The 14,373-nt window shown below is 41.7% G+C and overlaps 1 protein-coding gene across 1 annotated transcript in view; it reads left to right on the forward strand.

Moving 5' to 3' along the window:
- Window positions 1–12,959, forward strand: part of DNAH12 (dynein axonemal heavy chain 12) — a 1,291,066-nt gene extending 1,278,107 nt beyond the window's left edge. The window contains exons 73-75 of the mRNA XM_086939114.1: window positions 4,244–4,335; window positions 10,271–10,338; window positions 11,478–12,959. Of these exons, the coding sequence (XP_086795240.1) occupies window positions 4,244–4,335; window positions 10,271–10,338; window positions 11,478–11,668 (351 nt within the window). The 3' untranslated portion in view covers window positions 11,669–12,959. The remainder of the gene's footprint in view (window positions 1–4,243; window positions 4,336–10,270; window positions 10,339–11,477) is intronic.
- Window positions 12,960–14,373: the final 1,414 nt, after the last annotated feature.

Genomic DNA, 14,373 nt, shown 5'->3' on the forward strand with positions numbered 1-14,373 from the left:
GGGCTAAAAGAATTGGAGGTGGGGGTATCAAAAGATTATAGAAAGACAACAGTGTCGCGCCGGTGTCCGACAACTCCTGCGTTGTTCATGGGCAGGCAGGACACACAACTCATGGATGGGGGGAGGGGGCGGGGGGGGTGGAGAGACTGGCATGCTGCAGCGCTTTCTCTGCTGGAAACTTACCTTATGGGGGCCAGCCCGGCTCCACCATCCCTTCGGCATCCATTCTTCACCTTGGGGTGGAAAGCGGGGCTGGTTGGGAGAACGCTGCCGGCATCTCCATGTTCTTCCTAGTTCTTCTTCCCAGAATCCTCTAGTGAGGAATTGTGGGTTATTGAATATCCTAATCCAAAATGGCAGGTCCACATACCTTTAACATGTTTTTATAGTCTACCATGGAAGCTAGTACCCTCCTGTGATGTATTTCCTTCCTTTTGTATAACAAGCTTAACACAGAATTTCAAAAATTACGCAAATTATACTGGCACACTTTAAATTTTGACCGGGCCTAGCCAAAAGGCCTTCAAAGCGAGGTAGTCTACCCTGAGCTCCCTTAAATGATGTGATATGAGCGCTCCTTTGGAGTCCACAAATCTTGCGCAGTCTGTGTCCTAGGTGATCATCCCATCCTGCAATAAAGACCTCCGTTATACCCATGTGAGTAGCATAATCCAGAAGGAATAGTACAATATGCAGTAGGTTGTTTGGCTTGCATCACATGAATAGATTGCATCTCTGCGTGTGAAGCTTGATGTTATCATTGCAGCTGCTCTGTGTTTGTGACCATTGGTTGTCTAGGCTTTGTTGAAGTGGTCATATATTGAGTCTCTCATTTGACACAATATCAAAATAGGTAGCCATCTACACCAGGAGAGGTTAAATGCTCCTTGCCATTAGGTAAAGCAATTTTAAGAGATGACATTTCTCCGAAATATATGATACTTTCTTTCTTTGCTGTCTCTCTACAGTCGCTCCCAATTGATTTAGTATTTGAAATTAAGTTAATGTTGACTTTTGATAGCTGATCTGAAGACTGAATTTACCTTGTGATATGAAGATCTTTTAGTTTGATTGGGTTTCTGGCCTTGGGAAGACAAACATTCAGGTACAAATAAATGTAGAACTTTGACAACACAAGTACGCCACAACTAATGCCATAAATGTGAAGAAGTTCAGAGGAGTTGACATGGGCCTGTACTGGGAGGATGGTTTTCCTATCACAACACGGAAACAGATTGATGCTTCTTTATGATTGAAATGCGGATTGCGAAATAAGCATACTGAATATTGATAACACACATCCTGTCCCCTTTCTTAAGATGAGGGAGGATTTGATGAACTGCTAGCATGTGCAATATTCCACCAGATCCATTTATTAGCTGCCCTTTCTTCCTTTAAAGACTGAGGACAGGTTCTATTGCTCTCTTTATCAGTAAGATGTCGGTGGCCTTGCAGAGGTCCACACAAGATAGTGTGTGTTATATGTAAATTCCATTTATATATAGCACAAGACTAGCCAAAAAGCAGAGGACCACTGTACACATTCAAAGGCTGCAACACAGTGAGGATGTGATTAGTGATGTAACTGGTTTATAAAAGCAAATGTAGACTGTGAACAGTGTGTTGATGTTGATGATAGTGTAACGGACATCATAATCGCTTTGAAATAAATAGAGTATTTATCTCGAATAATGCCTCACCTCTCTTCTAGATGTTGCAAAATACAACCCTCCACCAGAGTGGTGTACGGAGGGAGGGCATAAACAAGTCATTCTCTGCAGGTGAATGAAGCAAATCCAGACGAATTGGCCGATTGTTGCTGGTTGGATGATTTTGATTTAGAGCTATGTTTTTGTTGGTAGGAATACCTCTACTATTTCTATTTGCTGATGGGCTTGGTAGACCTCTGTCGCTGTTCGTATCTGTGGTCTTTGTGACAGTAATGGGATCTGAAGAATTTTATGTCTTCCTCGAAACCCCACTGCTTTAAAGATCTCAGCTTCATCTTTTATGCAAATTATCTCTTCTTCTGTATGTTGACTGAATGAAGAAGGGCCAGAAAATGGAAAGTTCTGAATCTTCAATGGAACATCCAGTTTAAAGGACACCAGTCGTAACTAAGGTGACAATCTCTATGTAATGCTGTGACAATAACTGGAAAACTCCTAAACAGTCAAGTCATGGGAGGCATTTATTACCTGACTAGACATCAAAAGGTCTTGCTTGTTTAGCTCACAGAAATCTTGTCTTCCTTATTTTACAAAATCCTCCGCAAACTTGTGTGTTGTGTCCCATAGGTATCTGCGTACCACCCTAAGAGAGCTGTAGTCTCCTGGCAGCCTTACAGCACATCTTTTTCCCCATGGCATCCATCCTCTTGTTTTCACTGTTTAGGAAGCAGATGTTTCAGGATCTGAGGCATGACATTTCGTGACCGATAAGACAATTACAGAATCAGGTTCAGGGTCTAGTCGAAGTAAGGCTGACTATTGTTCTTGAGGCCTATATTTCTTCAGTTGATGAGGTGCTGTAGATTTGTTCATATGTGTTTTCCTCTTCCAGCTATAAAAGACCCTGGACTAGAGGAAGTAGGAATCCGGTTGATTATCAAAGTTGCAGGGTCTTCATAATAGATGTGCCTGTGGAATGAGTTATTTCTAGCAGAATATTAATTTGAGAGTACCTCTGGTCAACACGTTGTTGAACCTGGAGATGTCATTCATAGGGCAAACTCTAACTGGTGACCAGGTATTGGAAGTAGAAGTGCATAGAGATGATGTGTCCAAGTCAAATGCAGAAGGTCTTGAAGGTGACATTGAGGGTGAGCTCTCACATATATGCTTCAGATGTGGTTGATTCTCCTGCTGTAATATGTCATGAGGAGCCACAGTTGATTGTGATGCTTCCGTTGATGATCATCTCTTCGGTGACTTACAAGGAATAGGTTGTCTTTTTCTTATTGACAATATTGAAGTTGATCTAGAGACCATAACTTTTGGTGTTGGTGGTGTAAGATGTAAAGGCATTAGAGGTGTTTGCAGCAGACCCTCCAGTGGGGCCTTAAAATACAAAGGACCAAGGGGCACCAGTAAGAAAGCCAGAGTAAGAGACAATCTGAGCCCTTCCTTCGCACTGCTGAGCTAGACATTGACGTGTGTGATGCCAAATGGCATTACAATATCGAATCCCTTGACATCGATATAGGCCTCATCTGTGAGTGGTGTGCCGTCAAATGAGTCGGAAACGTTGGGTGATGAGAATACTTCACCATCAAAGATTTTCCCAATGCCAAGCCATGGCTCTGCTTTGCGATCAACTTTGAAAGGGATCCAGGTCCAAATAGTAGGCTCAGTCTCATTGGCAAATATCAGTTTCCTCGACGTTGAGCAGGATCAATGGCATTTTCTTCTTTCTTCTAACCTGGATTTCTTCTCCTTGAACCTCCCTTTTTGAGAGTCCTTTGGGACTGATGTTTCTTCGCCATAGAAAAAGATGAAAGAGACAAAAATTGTCAAATTATGTTAAAAAGGATAGATTCCTGCCTTACATTTTCTCTAATGCAAAGCATATTTGGCCTTTATTTACCTTCATTGTATACATATGTAAGCAGTTTACCTATTTCATTTGGTCCTGGTAGCTACCAATACTTTCTTGCTCACATTCTAGATATCAGCTCTTTATTTGAAAAAATACACTCATCACATCAGCCATTTGACCTCTGTGGGCAGCTTTACAAATTATGACTCCGGCATGCACATGGCTCTGTCTAAGACCTGCACTTGTGACATGCAGAAGATTGGATGCATGGAACAAGGACTGAATCAGAACCGGAGATGAACGACCCCATCTTTTTTTGTTTAGACCATACTTCTGCAATAAACCCTATGACTAAAAACTCAATACATTGTCCCTTCCTCCAAATTTTGATTGCAATAATTGAAGAGATTAATAAGCAAATGTGTGTTATTTATCTAACGAAGGTCAGATGAATATTTAAATGTAAAATCATGGAGTCCTGCTTTTCAAGTACATCATATTCTAAACGTTTGGTTTTTTATAAGTGTGTTTTAAAGGTTTATCATGTTTATATGCAGAATTTTCCGCTCATACATTTTTGCCTTTGAAAGGATACATTCTTTGTCTTGTTTTACAAACATCTGTAAGTGGTATGGTAGGCTTTCCAAAGCAGAAACATACTAATAATGAGGTTTACCTAGCAATAACTGTACATTTATTTAATTAGGTAATTCCTTCAGATACTGCAGATTCCTCTCCAGATGACGGTGTCTATGTACATGGATTGTTTTTGGATGGCGCTCGCTGGGACAGACAGAGGTTAGTAAGATGCGTAAACTCTTGTTATTGAGACAGTTGTCAGGGCATCATTTAGTTGTGTGTTATCCACATCCTCTTGCATATCATACCAAAATCCAGGGTCAGGTTTTCCATTGCAATCCTTTCATGTCATGACAGGGAATATTGTCATTTCTTTCAGTTTTGGCAAACGATATGTTCTTTACAGAAGTATTGGGAATCTACATTTATATAATCATGCCTGTCTCTGGCATGATTCTGATAAGTCGAAGATACTACGACTCCATCATCATTGCTTTATGCCTTCATAAATGTTACTTACTGCTGTCCTTTATAAAGAATGGTAAGTCATTACTCTTCTCTGCCACCATGGTTTACCTACTATTGAATCGCTGCTTTAAATTGTCCTTCTATATCCGTCAAGGTGAAAGTAACTAATTAAATCCATTCACAGCTCTTCAGTTTTGAAACGTGTAATTTAGGACTGAATCCCAAATAGCTATCACATTCCCAAAGTCATAAAAAGACTCACTGTCTTTGCTATATGAGGATGGATATTACCTTATACTATATGGAGCGCTTATCTAGCCCTATAAATTCCTGGGTACCTTTACTCCATGATAAATGGTAAGCTCCATTAAAACGTGTTGTGAAAGAGAGTCCAAATGATACAAGAAAATTAATGGCATGGTGTATAGTTCACCAGAAAACCTGTATTTGTTCACATCTATGGTTTTAAGTTATAAAGATATGCAGTAGGATTTTACCTTACAAACATAAATGTATGCTGATGGAAATTTGGTACTTCTGAAGAGTCCTGTAAATGCTCATTAACAAAGGGTACCCGATAATATTTGCTCAAATGCCTTTTAAAGGTGCATGTGTCATAAGCGCTTTGTTCATCTCTTTTTTATGCGTCTGCAGTGCTCTAGCCATTAAATAATTTACTCTAGATCAAATCAAAGTGAATTATGCCATAATTATTTTCATAACAGGGTTCTAAAAGCTCATCTGTTGACCTGTATGTCCATGATTTCATACACAGAAATGAGGCAGCATGTAAAGTTAGATTGTATGTTGTTAGAGCAGGCATGTTATACAAGAACTGGATATAAACAGAGACCTCTACATATCAGGGGCTTCACAAAATAAACTGATAGTCAATTTCAGGGCGCTCTCCAACTACTGTTTACATGCACCAGCAGATTGTATGTAGTATATATGGAGGATGTGTGCATTTGTATTTTAATGTTTCTTTAATGTATTTTTTGTTTCCTCACGTGGAACATGTGTTTTTCATTTGGAGAAAATCCTTCCCATGTCCCGCCTGAAAATATTTGGAGGCTGTGACTGTTGTACATCAAATTTGCATTGCAGTGCTTTATGCAGTAAATGAAAGTGAGAAAACTGGGCGTGGAAACTACTGGGAATGTCTGTGTGTACCCACAAAGTTATTACTGTGGTTCTTCACCACATTTCCAATAGTCATTCCACTGAGAACACACATTTTCCTATCTCTGTTTTAAATATGCAAATTATTCAAAAGAAATCATTTGTGCTGGTTACCCTTTATTATTATTTTTGCACGCCTACGTATAGCTTAGGTCCACATATGTTTGTGAATCCAGTGGCTGAAAAGCATCTTGAAAAGAAATGAAGGAAAAACTGCATTGCTCCTTTTTCATTACATATTTCATGCTGTGCATTTATTTAAAACATGTATAAATACTTTAATTATCTGACTCTCAATAACCCATGGATATTGTCTGTACCTGTCTTGAATACATAAGTGTGTATTCAAAAGCTCTAAATGGATCAGCTAGTGGTTTTAAAACTATTTGCCTACAATACACGGATAGCCCAATAGCCTCTGGCTACAGAGTCCCCAGGGAAGCCGAAATTGGTTTTGTGGATTCATGACGAATACAAAATACTTTAACATTAAATCAAAAGTATTCATATAAAGGATTGAAAAATAAATTGGTCAGTCTGCCAACAGAGGTCTATAGGTACATTTTCAACTGGAAATTAATTTACACTGGCTATTTAGGGATGGCTAAATTTTTATCTGCAGCAAAAGAGTGCTACAGATTAAGGCCTGTCACAGCCCTAATAATGTGGCTCGAAAGATAGCAAAAATAATCCCACCTTCCCCCGTTAGAGGTGTTCCCACTCCCTGTATCAGTCTCCAGAAAAGTAGGAAGCACCTGTTTCAAAAAGTGGAGGTGGGGATGATGGTTTAGAGAGAGAAAAAGAGAGATAGTAATGCACCCTTTTCCAGCAGATAGTCTGTCAGGTAACCTGGACTGGACAGAGGCACAGTATGACTCCCTGTCAAGAAGGAAAAACAGAAGACGGTGACTATTGAATTACGGAAATGAAATGATGATTATATGTATGTATGATGTTGAAAGTGTGATGCTGGTTTGAGAGGATACGTTACTGTAAGGCAAACCATAAAACGTGCCCAAGTTGCCCGAGAACTGTAGATGAGATGCCCAGCTCTATACCGGAAGGTTGAATAGTAGTTGCCAAACCAAATGGGAAATCCGTAGCAAGTGCCAAGTTGTCAAAGCTTAATTGCACTGGAACTCAGGGGTCATTGTAAAACAATAGCGGAGTTGAAACACCAAGTTCATTCCACGACAAAAAGAGGGTCAATATAAGGAGCAGAAAACTGAGGGCACCGATAAAGGGAAAAACAACAATAGTGGGGCAACTAAGAAACTGATGCGAACTATAGTGTCAAGCAAGAGAGAGTGAGTATAGTCAAGGTTGCCAAACACAGTTTTGGACAACCAGTAAATCTTTGTAGCTCTCAGCCCTCCCTGGCCTGCACGTCTAGTCTCCGTCCTTAGATGACTGGTGCTGCACCTCATCAGGATGCCGTTGTCCTCAGTGGTTGTCGTCTCCACTGCCCATATTCAGTTTCCTCCATGTGGTACATTTCCTGACTCTCTTATGTGGGTTCTTATGTCGAAACCTGACATGGCCCTTGCAGGAGGCTGGCTTAGTATATGGTGCACACTTATTTAAGTGAAGCACTGTGCACTAATCCAGACAATCCTTAAGGTGAGTTTAGTTGTCTTAGGCAACCATAGAATGCTCTCTAAGTGGTAGCTGTGGAGAGCAGCCTTCAGGCTTAGTCCAAAAGGAGTGTTAAGCAGCTTGCTTTAACAGAACTTATCATATAATGTAGGTTAAGTGAAAAAGAACCACTCAGTGTAGTTATAAAAATAGTTCTTTATTATACACGCTCAATAACACATTGGTATTTCTCCTACCCGGAGATATCAACACTATACACAATATTTCAAAAGGAGAACAAGTAAGTAGCACAAATACACAGTGGTCTCCAGGGGGAGACCAAACCATATACTAAATAAGTGTAATGCGAACTGTGACTGAAGTGGGGACTTGGACCAGAAGACTCAGAAGAGCTGGGGACAAAAGGAACCACCCAAGGTAAGTACCACGGAACCCCACCGGGGCTGTGTGCAGAGTGGAAACACAGCCACGTACTCAATGGAAGTCAATAGGAAAGTCACGTTGCGGTTTTCAAGAAGAAGGACTCTTCCCAGAGGACCCTGACAAAACCCCACGGAAGATGAATGGTTGGAGAGTCACCCCACCCGTGGATACCCCAGGAACCAGGATACCTACACCAGGGAAGCCGGGTGCATAGGTGCAAAGTGACGTTGGAAGCCGCCGTAGACCACAATGGAGGGCTTCAGTGAAGATGCCACTGGCGAAGAAGGTGAAAGAGTTCGGTGGAAGCAAAGGCTTGATTATTGAAGAGGAGTACCTTCAAGCAGAGGGGACACAGTGTACGCCACTTGGGAGTGATCAGGAGGCACGGAAGACCAATGGCCACCAATGACGGAAGATGCAGAAGCGTTGACGGTGACCTTGTCGCTGCAGCTGTAAGGACCAGGTGGCACTGTGGAAGATCAGAAGCTGTTCACAAGCTGTCCCACATCGGAAGTCGAGAACCAGGGGGTCGGTGTCCGGGAGGAGCACCAACAAGCCTTGGCAGCAGGAACAAATGTGGAAAACGAAGGACGTGCCGTGTCGGGACCAGCATGGTCCAAGGGACTCACCGAGTGCAAGAGAGTCATAGCAGGACCGAGAAAACAGGGGATCCCACTGGAGCCAAAGAAGACCCTCAAGAGGACACAGAGGCTGAATGCACAGGAGTCACAAGCAGTCTTCGAGCAGCTCACCAAAGATACAGGGCCATGGTGCAGAGGGTACTGTGAGGAGGAAGATCTTGGCAGGAAGAGATGCTGGAGCTTCTTGGAGCCCGAAGATCTCTGGAGAAGAGAGTAAACAAGCCTTGCAAAACAGCAAGTCAACACAGTGCACAGGGTTGCTGTTCCAGCGGTTCTGACGAGGGATACTCGATTCAAACTTGCTGAGAAGACAGTGCAGGCCTCAAGGAGGTGCAGAACCACCACCTGTGTTGCTGGGCCTTTCGAAGTCCGGAGGACGTCAGGAACAGCAGACGGCCAGCTTGGTTGCTGTGTCTGCAGATGCAGTGGAGTGACTACTTCACGCAGAAGACTGGCAGGACGAGATTAGGAGCACCAGTAGTCTTCCTAAATGCAGCTTCAGTTCCCAAAGCGAAGTCCAAAGTGCCCAGACGGTCCAAGTATAAGTGGTTTTGGGTCTGAATCTTGTCCCACGACGAATCTGAAGAGCCACCCACAGGTAAGCTCTTAAGTACCCAAGGCAAGGGGTTGGGGCTATTCAGGGATCCGTCCCAGAGGAGGGGCTGTACAGAGGGGAGGATTCTCTGATATCCTTTGTCCAGTTTTGCACCAGACCAGGAGCCAGTGGCTCCCTCTAATGTTTCCAATTGTAGTATGCAAGGAGGGCACCAAATGTGCCCTTCAAAGCAGTCTGGTGGCGCTGGCAAGCACCCCCACCCTAGTCCAATACACTAAGTCCTGTCTAGGAGGCGGTTACACCTCCCTGTGAGAGGAAACCTATTGTTCTACCTTCCCCTGTTCCAGCCTGGTTCAGCAGCCGGAGGGCAGAATCATTTCTGTGGTCGGCAGCAGCACTAGCTTGCTGTTAGACCCCGAAAGACTGGGACCGGGAATATAGGGGGGCTCCCTAGGAGATCCCCCCAGTACATGGGATCCTACATCCAACACTGGAATCGGTGATGGGATAGGATTTCAACATGTTTGATAGCAAACCTGACCAGTTTCGGTGCAGCCAATATATAGTTAAACATCTTGTAATTGACTTGATGTCCACTATATGTATAAAATGGCTGACTGCACTTACAAAGCCGGGAGAATCGACTCCTGGGTTTGTAGGGGTTGTCCTGCGTATGCATGGCACCCTCACACTCATAACCAAGCAACCTGTCTTCAGGATTGAAAGGCCTACCTTAGGGGTGACTTATAGGTTTTAAGTGCAGTGACCACAGAAATAAGGAAACGTATATCCGTTGTGAGTGGTGCTAGCACCAGCTCACACAGGCTGCAATGGCAGGCCTGTAGTCATAGTGTGAGTGGCTTCTCATGGGTGGCATAATACATGCTGCAGCCCATGGGAGACCTCTGGTGACACATGCCCTGGGTACCTAAGTACCATATACTAGGGACTTAGATTGGTACACCAGTAGCCAATTTGGAAGGTACCAAATTACTTACCATAGTCCAATTTAAGGAGAGAGCACGGTGACTGGGGTCCTGATTAGCAGGATCCCAGTGAGACTAGTCAGAAAACAGAACGACACCAGTAAAAAGTGGGGGTAACCATGAAAACAGGTTCTACTTTCCCACAGCCCTAGTTACTATGTTTCATCTCTTGTCAGTCAGAAAATCCTAGAGACAATAATTTGAAAACAAAATGATTTTTAATGAACTAAAATTAGTATTTTGTACAGTTTTAATATCAGGAAAGCAGGGATGCTTATTTATATCTTGTTTTGTCTCTTCAGCGGTCTACTGGCTGAACAATTCCCCAAGATCCTGTTTGATGCTGTACCAATCATTTGGATAAAACCAAGTAAGTTAGTTCAGAATAAGCTTATACATGGTTTTATGCTTAAAGATGAAAAATAACTAACCAGTGTACACAGAACTGCATTTTTCAAACAATTTGTATTTATAGCCAACTCTATATGACTGGCACAGGGGGACATTTGCAAGACTTTACACTGTTACATTATAGCATGATGGCCTGCATCTCAGAAGAGAGCCTATGACAAGGAAGAGTGACTTTAACAACTGATTTAGCCTGAGGCAGAAGGATTATAATGTTATTAGAACATCCCAACCACTATAGTTGCAATGTTCTAAATTAAGAAGTGAGAAATAAAATGAAAACCATTGGAATGTTGGAGTAGAAGGCCCATAGTTGCCATCATTGGCAGCGCTGGACTGGGAATACAAACCTAACTTTACGACTTTCTGTATTCACAAAGGGCAATTAGGAGTAGTAAAGTTAGGATTTCTAACCTTACAGTAGTAAAGTTAGAAATCCTAACTTTACTACTCCTAAATGCCCTTTGTGAATACCGAAAATCGTAAAGTTAGGATGTTGTTTCAGTTAAACTTAAGTTTTCTAGACAAAATCCTAACTTTACGACTTTTGGTATTCACAAAGGGCATTTAGGAGTAGTAAAGTTAAAGACGTAAAGAGATAGAATTTAAAAAAGGGCACTATCATGTGCTAATTCTATTCATGGATTTGTTAGATTTGAACCAGAGCTCATATCTTGATCTGTAGAGTTTATTCATGAATTTGTATGGCACACACTTTTTTCACTTGAATATATTTTTATTGTAAACAAAAATTTTGAAATGCGCCTCTACGTTACATTTTACATTGCAGTCCCCACATGCCCAGGTTCACACAAGCCATGGCCATTTTGTAGTATTAATAAGCCACAGAGCAAAGTTGCTTAATGTGTCTTTGTATCCTCATGAATGTTTTTTTCAAGCGTTCTTTTTATCAGTCTCTTTATCCAGTTCTATCCTTGACACATATTTAAATTTGGTGTTTTATTTTCTGGAATATAGGAATTAGGTATTTATAGTTTTCTAAAAGGCCCAAAAAAATGAGGAGATTAGCAAAATATCTGAAATCCATACTCATTCTCCAGTCTGTAGTCTCATATGTGTAATATATTACTTCTCTTCCAGATAAAAAATCAGAGATCAAGAAATCAAATGCTTATATGTGTCCACTGTACAAGACCAGCGAGCGCAAAGGAACCTTGTCCACCACTGGACACTCCACAAACTTTGTCATTGGATTGTTGCTACCGACTAATAAACCTGTGCAGCATTGGATCAAACGAGGAGTTGCTCTACTATGCCAGCTGGATGATTAGGGTTGCAGTATTCACACTGAAAGCAACACTTTAAGCACATGGATAGATGAACACTTATTTAAATGGTGCTTACTCAGGCGTTGATGATCCCATAATAATGTCCCACAAACAGTATATGTTGTCATTTTGATGTCTGAACCACCTGCAAAACATTATTCCGAATAATTATTTTCTACTGTCTCAGGACCAATACCTCAAAGGTTTGTTTTTACAAAAAAAATAAGGAGACTGCTTGGCTTTAAAAAGTTGTCTAGGAGCTTCATTGAATTATTTTCTCCTCTTCCATGTGTTCTAACCAATCACCATATGATAACTAAACATTGTAAAGGCATGTATCAGCAATGTGTCTAAATGTATGTGAGACAAATTATGTTACAGAATGGTGAGGCTTAATTGAGTCACTCCACCACCAAAGGCATTTATTGCAATTCACTTCAATCGTTGGCCTACAATTTTAATTCTGTGGCAGCAAAAAAAGATTGGTGATCATTTGAGAATTCTATCCTGGCTTAGTAGGATTTACATTTAAGGGTACATTTGACTCTGTAGGACCCAGGAATAATATGAAGCAGATATGTTCAAATGTTACCACTTTGAGCTACTCTGCATAATTTTCTGATCCTAGTAGCCTTTAATGTTTGACGGACATCTGGTTTTCAGACATTTCTCCATTGTTAATTGGTAGTTGACGTATGTTTAAGTTAAATGTTTGAAGAGTCTTGAGCGTCTGTTGCAGTTCTCATCAGATGAAACTAACATTGATTCATGGTGGTCAGAGTAAGCGTGGGAAGTGCTCTGACGGACACAAATTGACCCGCTTCACTCATCCATGTTATGCGCATCTTTATAAACCCTGGCACTTAGATCTATACTGTCATCGCCTGCCACACCTTGGCAGCACAATCTTTGGTGGACCAGCTGCAGTCACTACTGGCTCTTTCGAAACACACTTAAAGACTGTGGGTCGCCTAGCTCACCGAATGCCTCAAATGGTTATAGGTATTTTTAAAACCTAATCAAAATATTTTTATTTTAAAACAATTGACATATAGGCACAAAGCTGTGAGTAGTGGTGCTAGTACACATTAATTCCTATCGCGGTGCATGTACATAAGATGAATTTCTAAAACTCCATGGGTATTTAATGTGCAACAGTTTTATGAACCAAATCCCCTTTTCCCATTTCGAACCTACTTTGAGTCTACTTTGTACAGAATTTCTACACATATATATTGTGAAATGACCTGAGAGCATACTAATAAAGCGGCATTGCTAAATGCTGAACACTTACTATATCTGTGTTGTTTGTATCTATTTCTAAAGTTTACAGTTTTGCTGAGTATATAACACACCCTTTCCTATATTGAAGAGTGGTGCAGATTCTCTAAATTCACTTGAGACCTTTTTACAAATCACACTACGGAGCTGATTCCGATGTCAGACAGACCAGAGTCCGTTCGAGATTGGTTGGAAACTGGAACCTAATGACCTCCTGTCACCGGTTACAGCCCTGCAAATAGGATGCGACCGAACAGGTTCGGTTGCAATCCTATTTTTTACAATGGGAGCATGCATTCCCACCGGAATGCATGCTCTCATTGCAAAGAGCAGAGGTGCAGTTCATCCCTTCACCCGGTGGCAGGCACCTCAAAGTGCCTGCCAACGGGTGAAGGGTTCAACAGGGGGGCATCATAGGTGCCGCCTAGCCTGCCATTCAGAGGCCTTGCACCGATGGGGGCCCCCAGATTAGGATTCCGGTAGTCTTTCTGGGGCAGAAAGGGCACAGAAAGGCTATTGGAATCTTTTATTGGAATCCCTCGACCGGAAAGAGACACCCGAGGGATTGTTGGAAGATTTCCGAATGGCAGCCAGGCTCTCCGAGCCCATTGCAAGCCATTCGGAAATCCAGTTCGGATTCCTTTCCGACTGACCATATCAAAATGGGCTGTTCGGAAAGGAATCTGAACAGCCGATTCCGATGCGGTCGGAGATGTTTCCGACCGTATCGGAAAATCGGTCCCTAAATCTGGCCTCAGCCATTTCACCATGGGCTTTGATCAGTGGCTGTCAATCAAAATTGAACGGTGAGGGTCTGCAGAAATTGTCTGTACTTCATCTGCCTTTTGTGATGTCACAGTCTATTTGTTTCCTAGCTGGATGGCGATACCTAATCCTTAAAGAATCAGAAACATGGGTTACCTTTTAATGGGATTCTAAGTGTTTTGATGTCTCGAGATCACCTAGAAGAGCGCAGTATAATGTTGTCACTGCAATACAATATAAAACAGAACGACAAAACGGACTGCCCTTTTTCATACCAAAGGCCCAGCTAGGGTCCCTTCATTAAACTAGCAGTGGTAGATTCACTGAAACCAGAAGCAATTCGAGGAAACCAGTTTGTAAGACAAAATACATTTTTTAATTTATTTCTTTTCTATAGACATATATTTTTTCTTTAAAGAAAGTAATAACATACACAACCAAACATTTCACATAATAATATAAGGGCGGTTATGTCGTTTGATCAAAACTCCCATTCCATCTAACACACGTTCCAAAAATATTCAGATAACCACAACCATTCTCCATTCATTCAGTTCATAAATACATTCCAGACACATTCACACCAAATGCATATCACAATTCAGTGGTCAGATCATGGGCGATGAGATAAATCCTGAGACAGTCTCCCAAGGACTCCTGGG

Source organism: Lissotriton vulgaris, chromosome 9 (assembly GCF_964263255.1).
Source record: "Lissotriton vulgaris chromosome 9, aLisVul1.2, whole genome shotgun sequence".
Lineage (NCBI taxonomy): Eukaryota > Metazoa > Chordata > Amphibia > Caudata > Salamandridae > Lissotriton > Lissotriton vulgaris.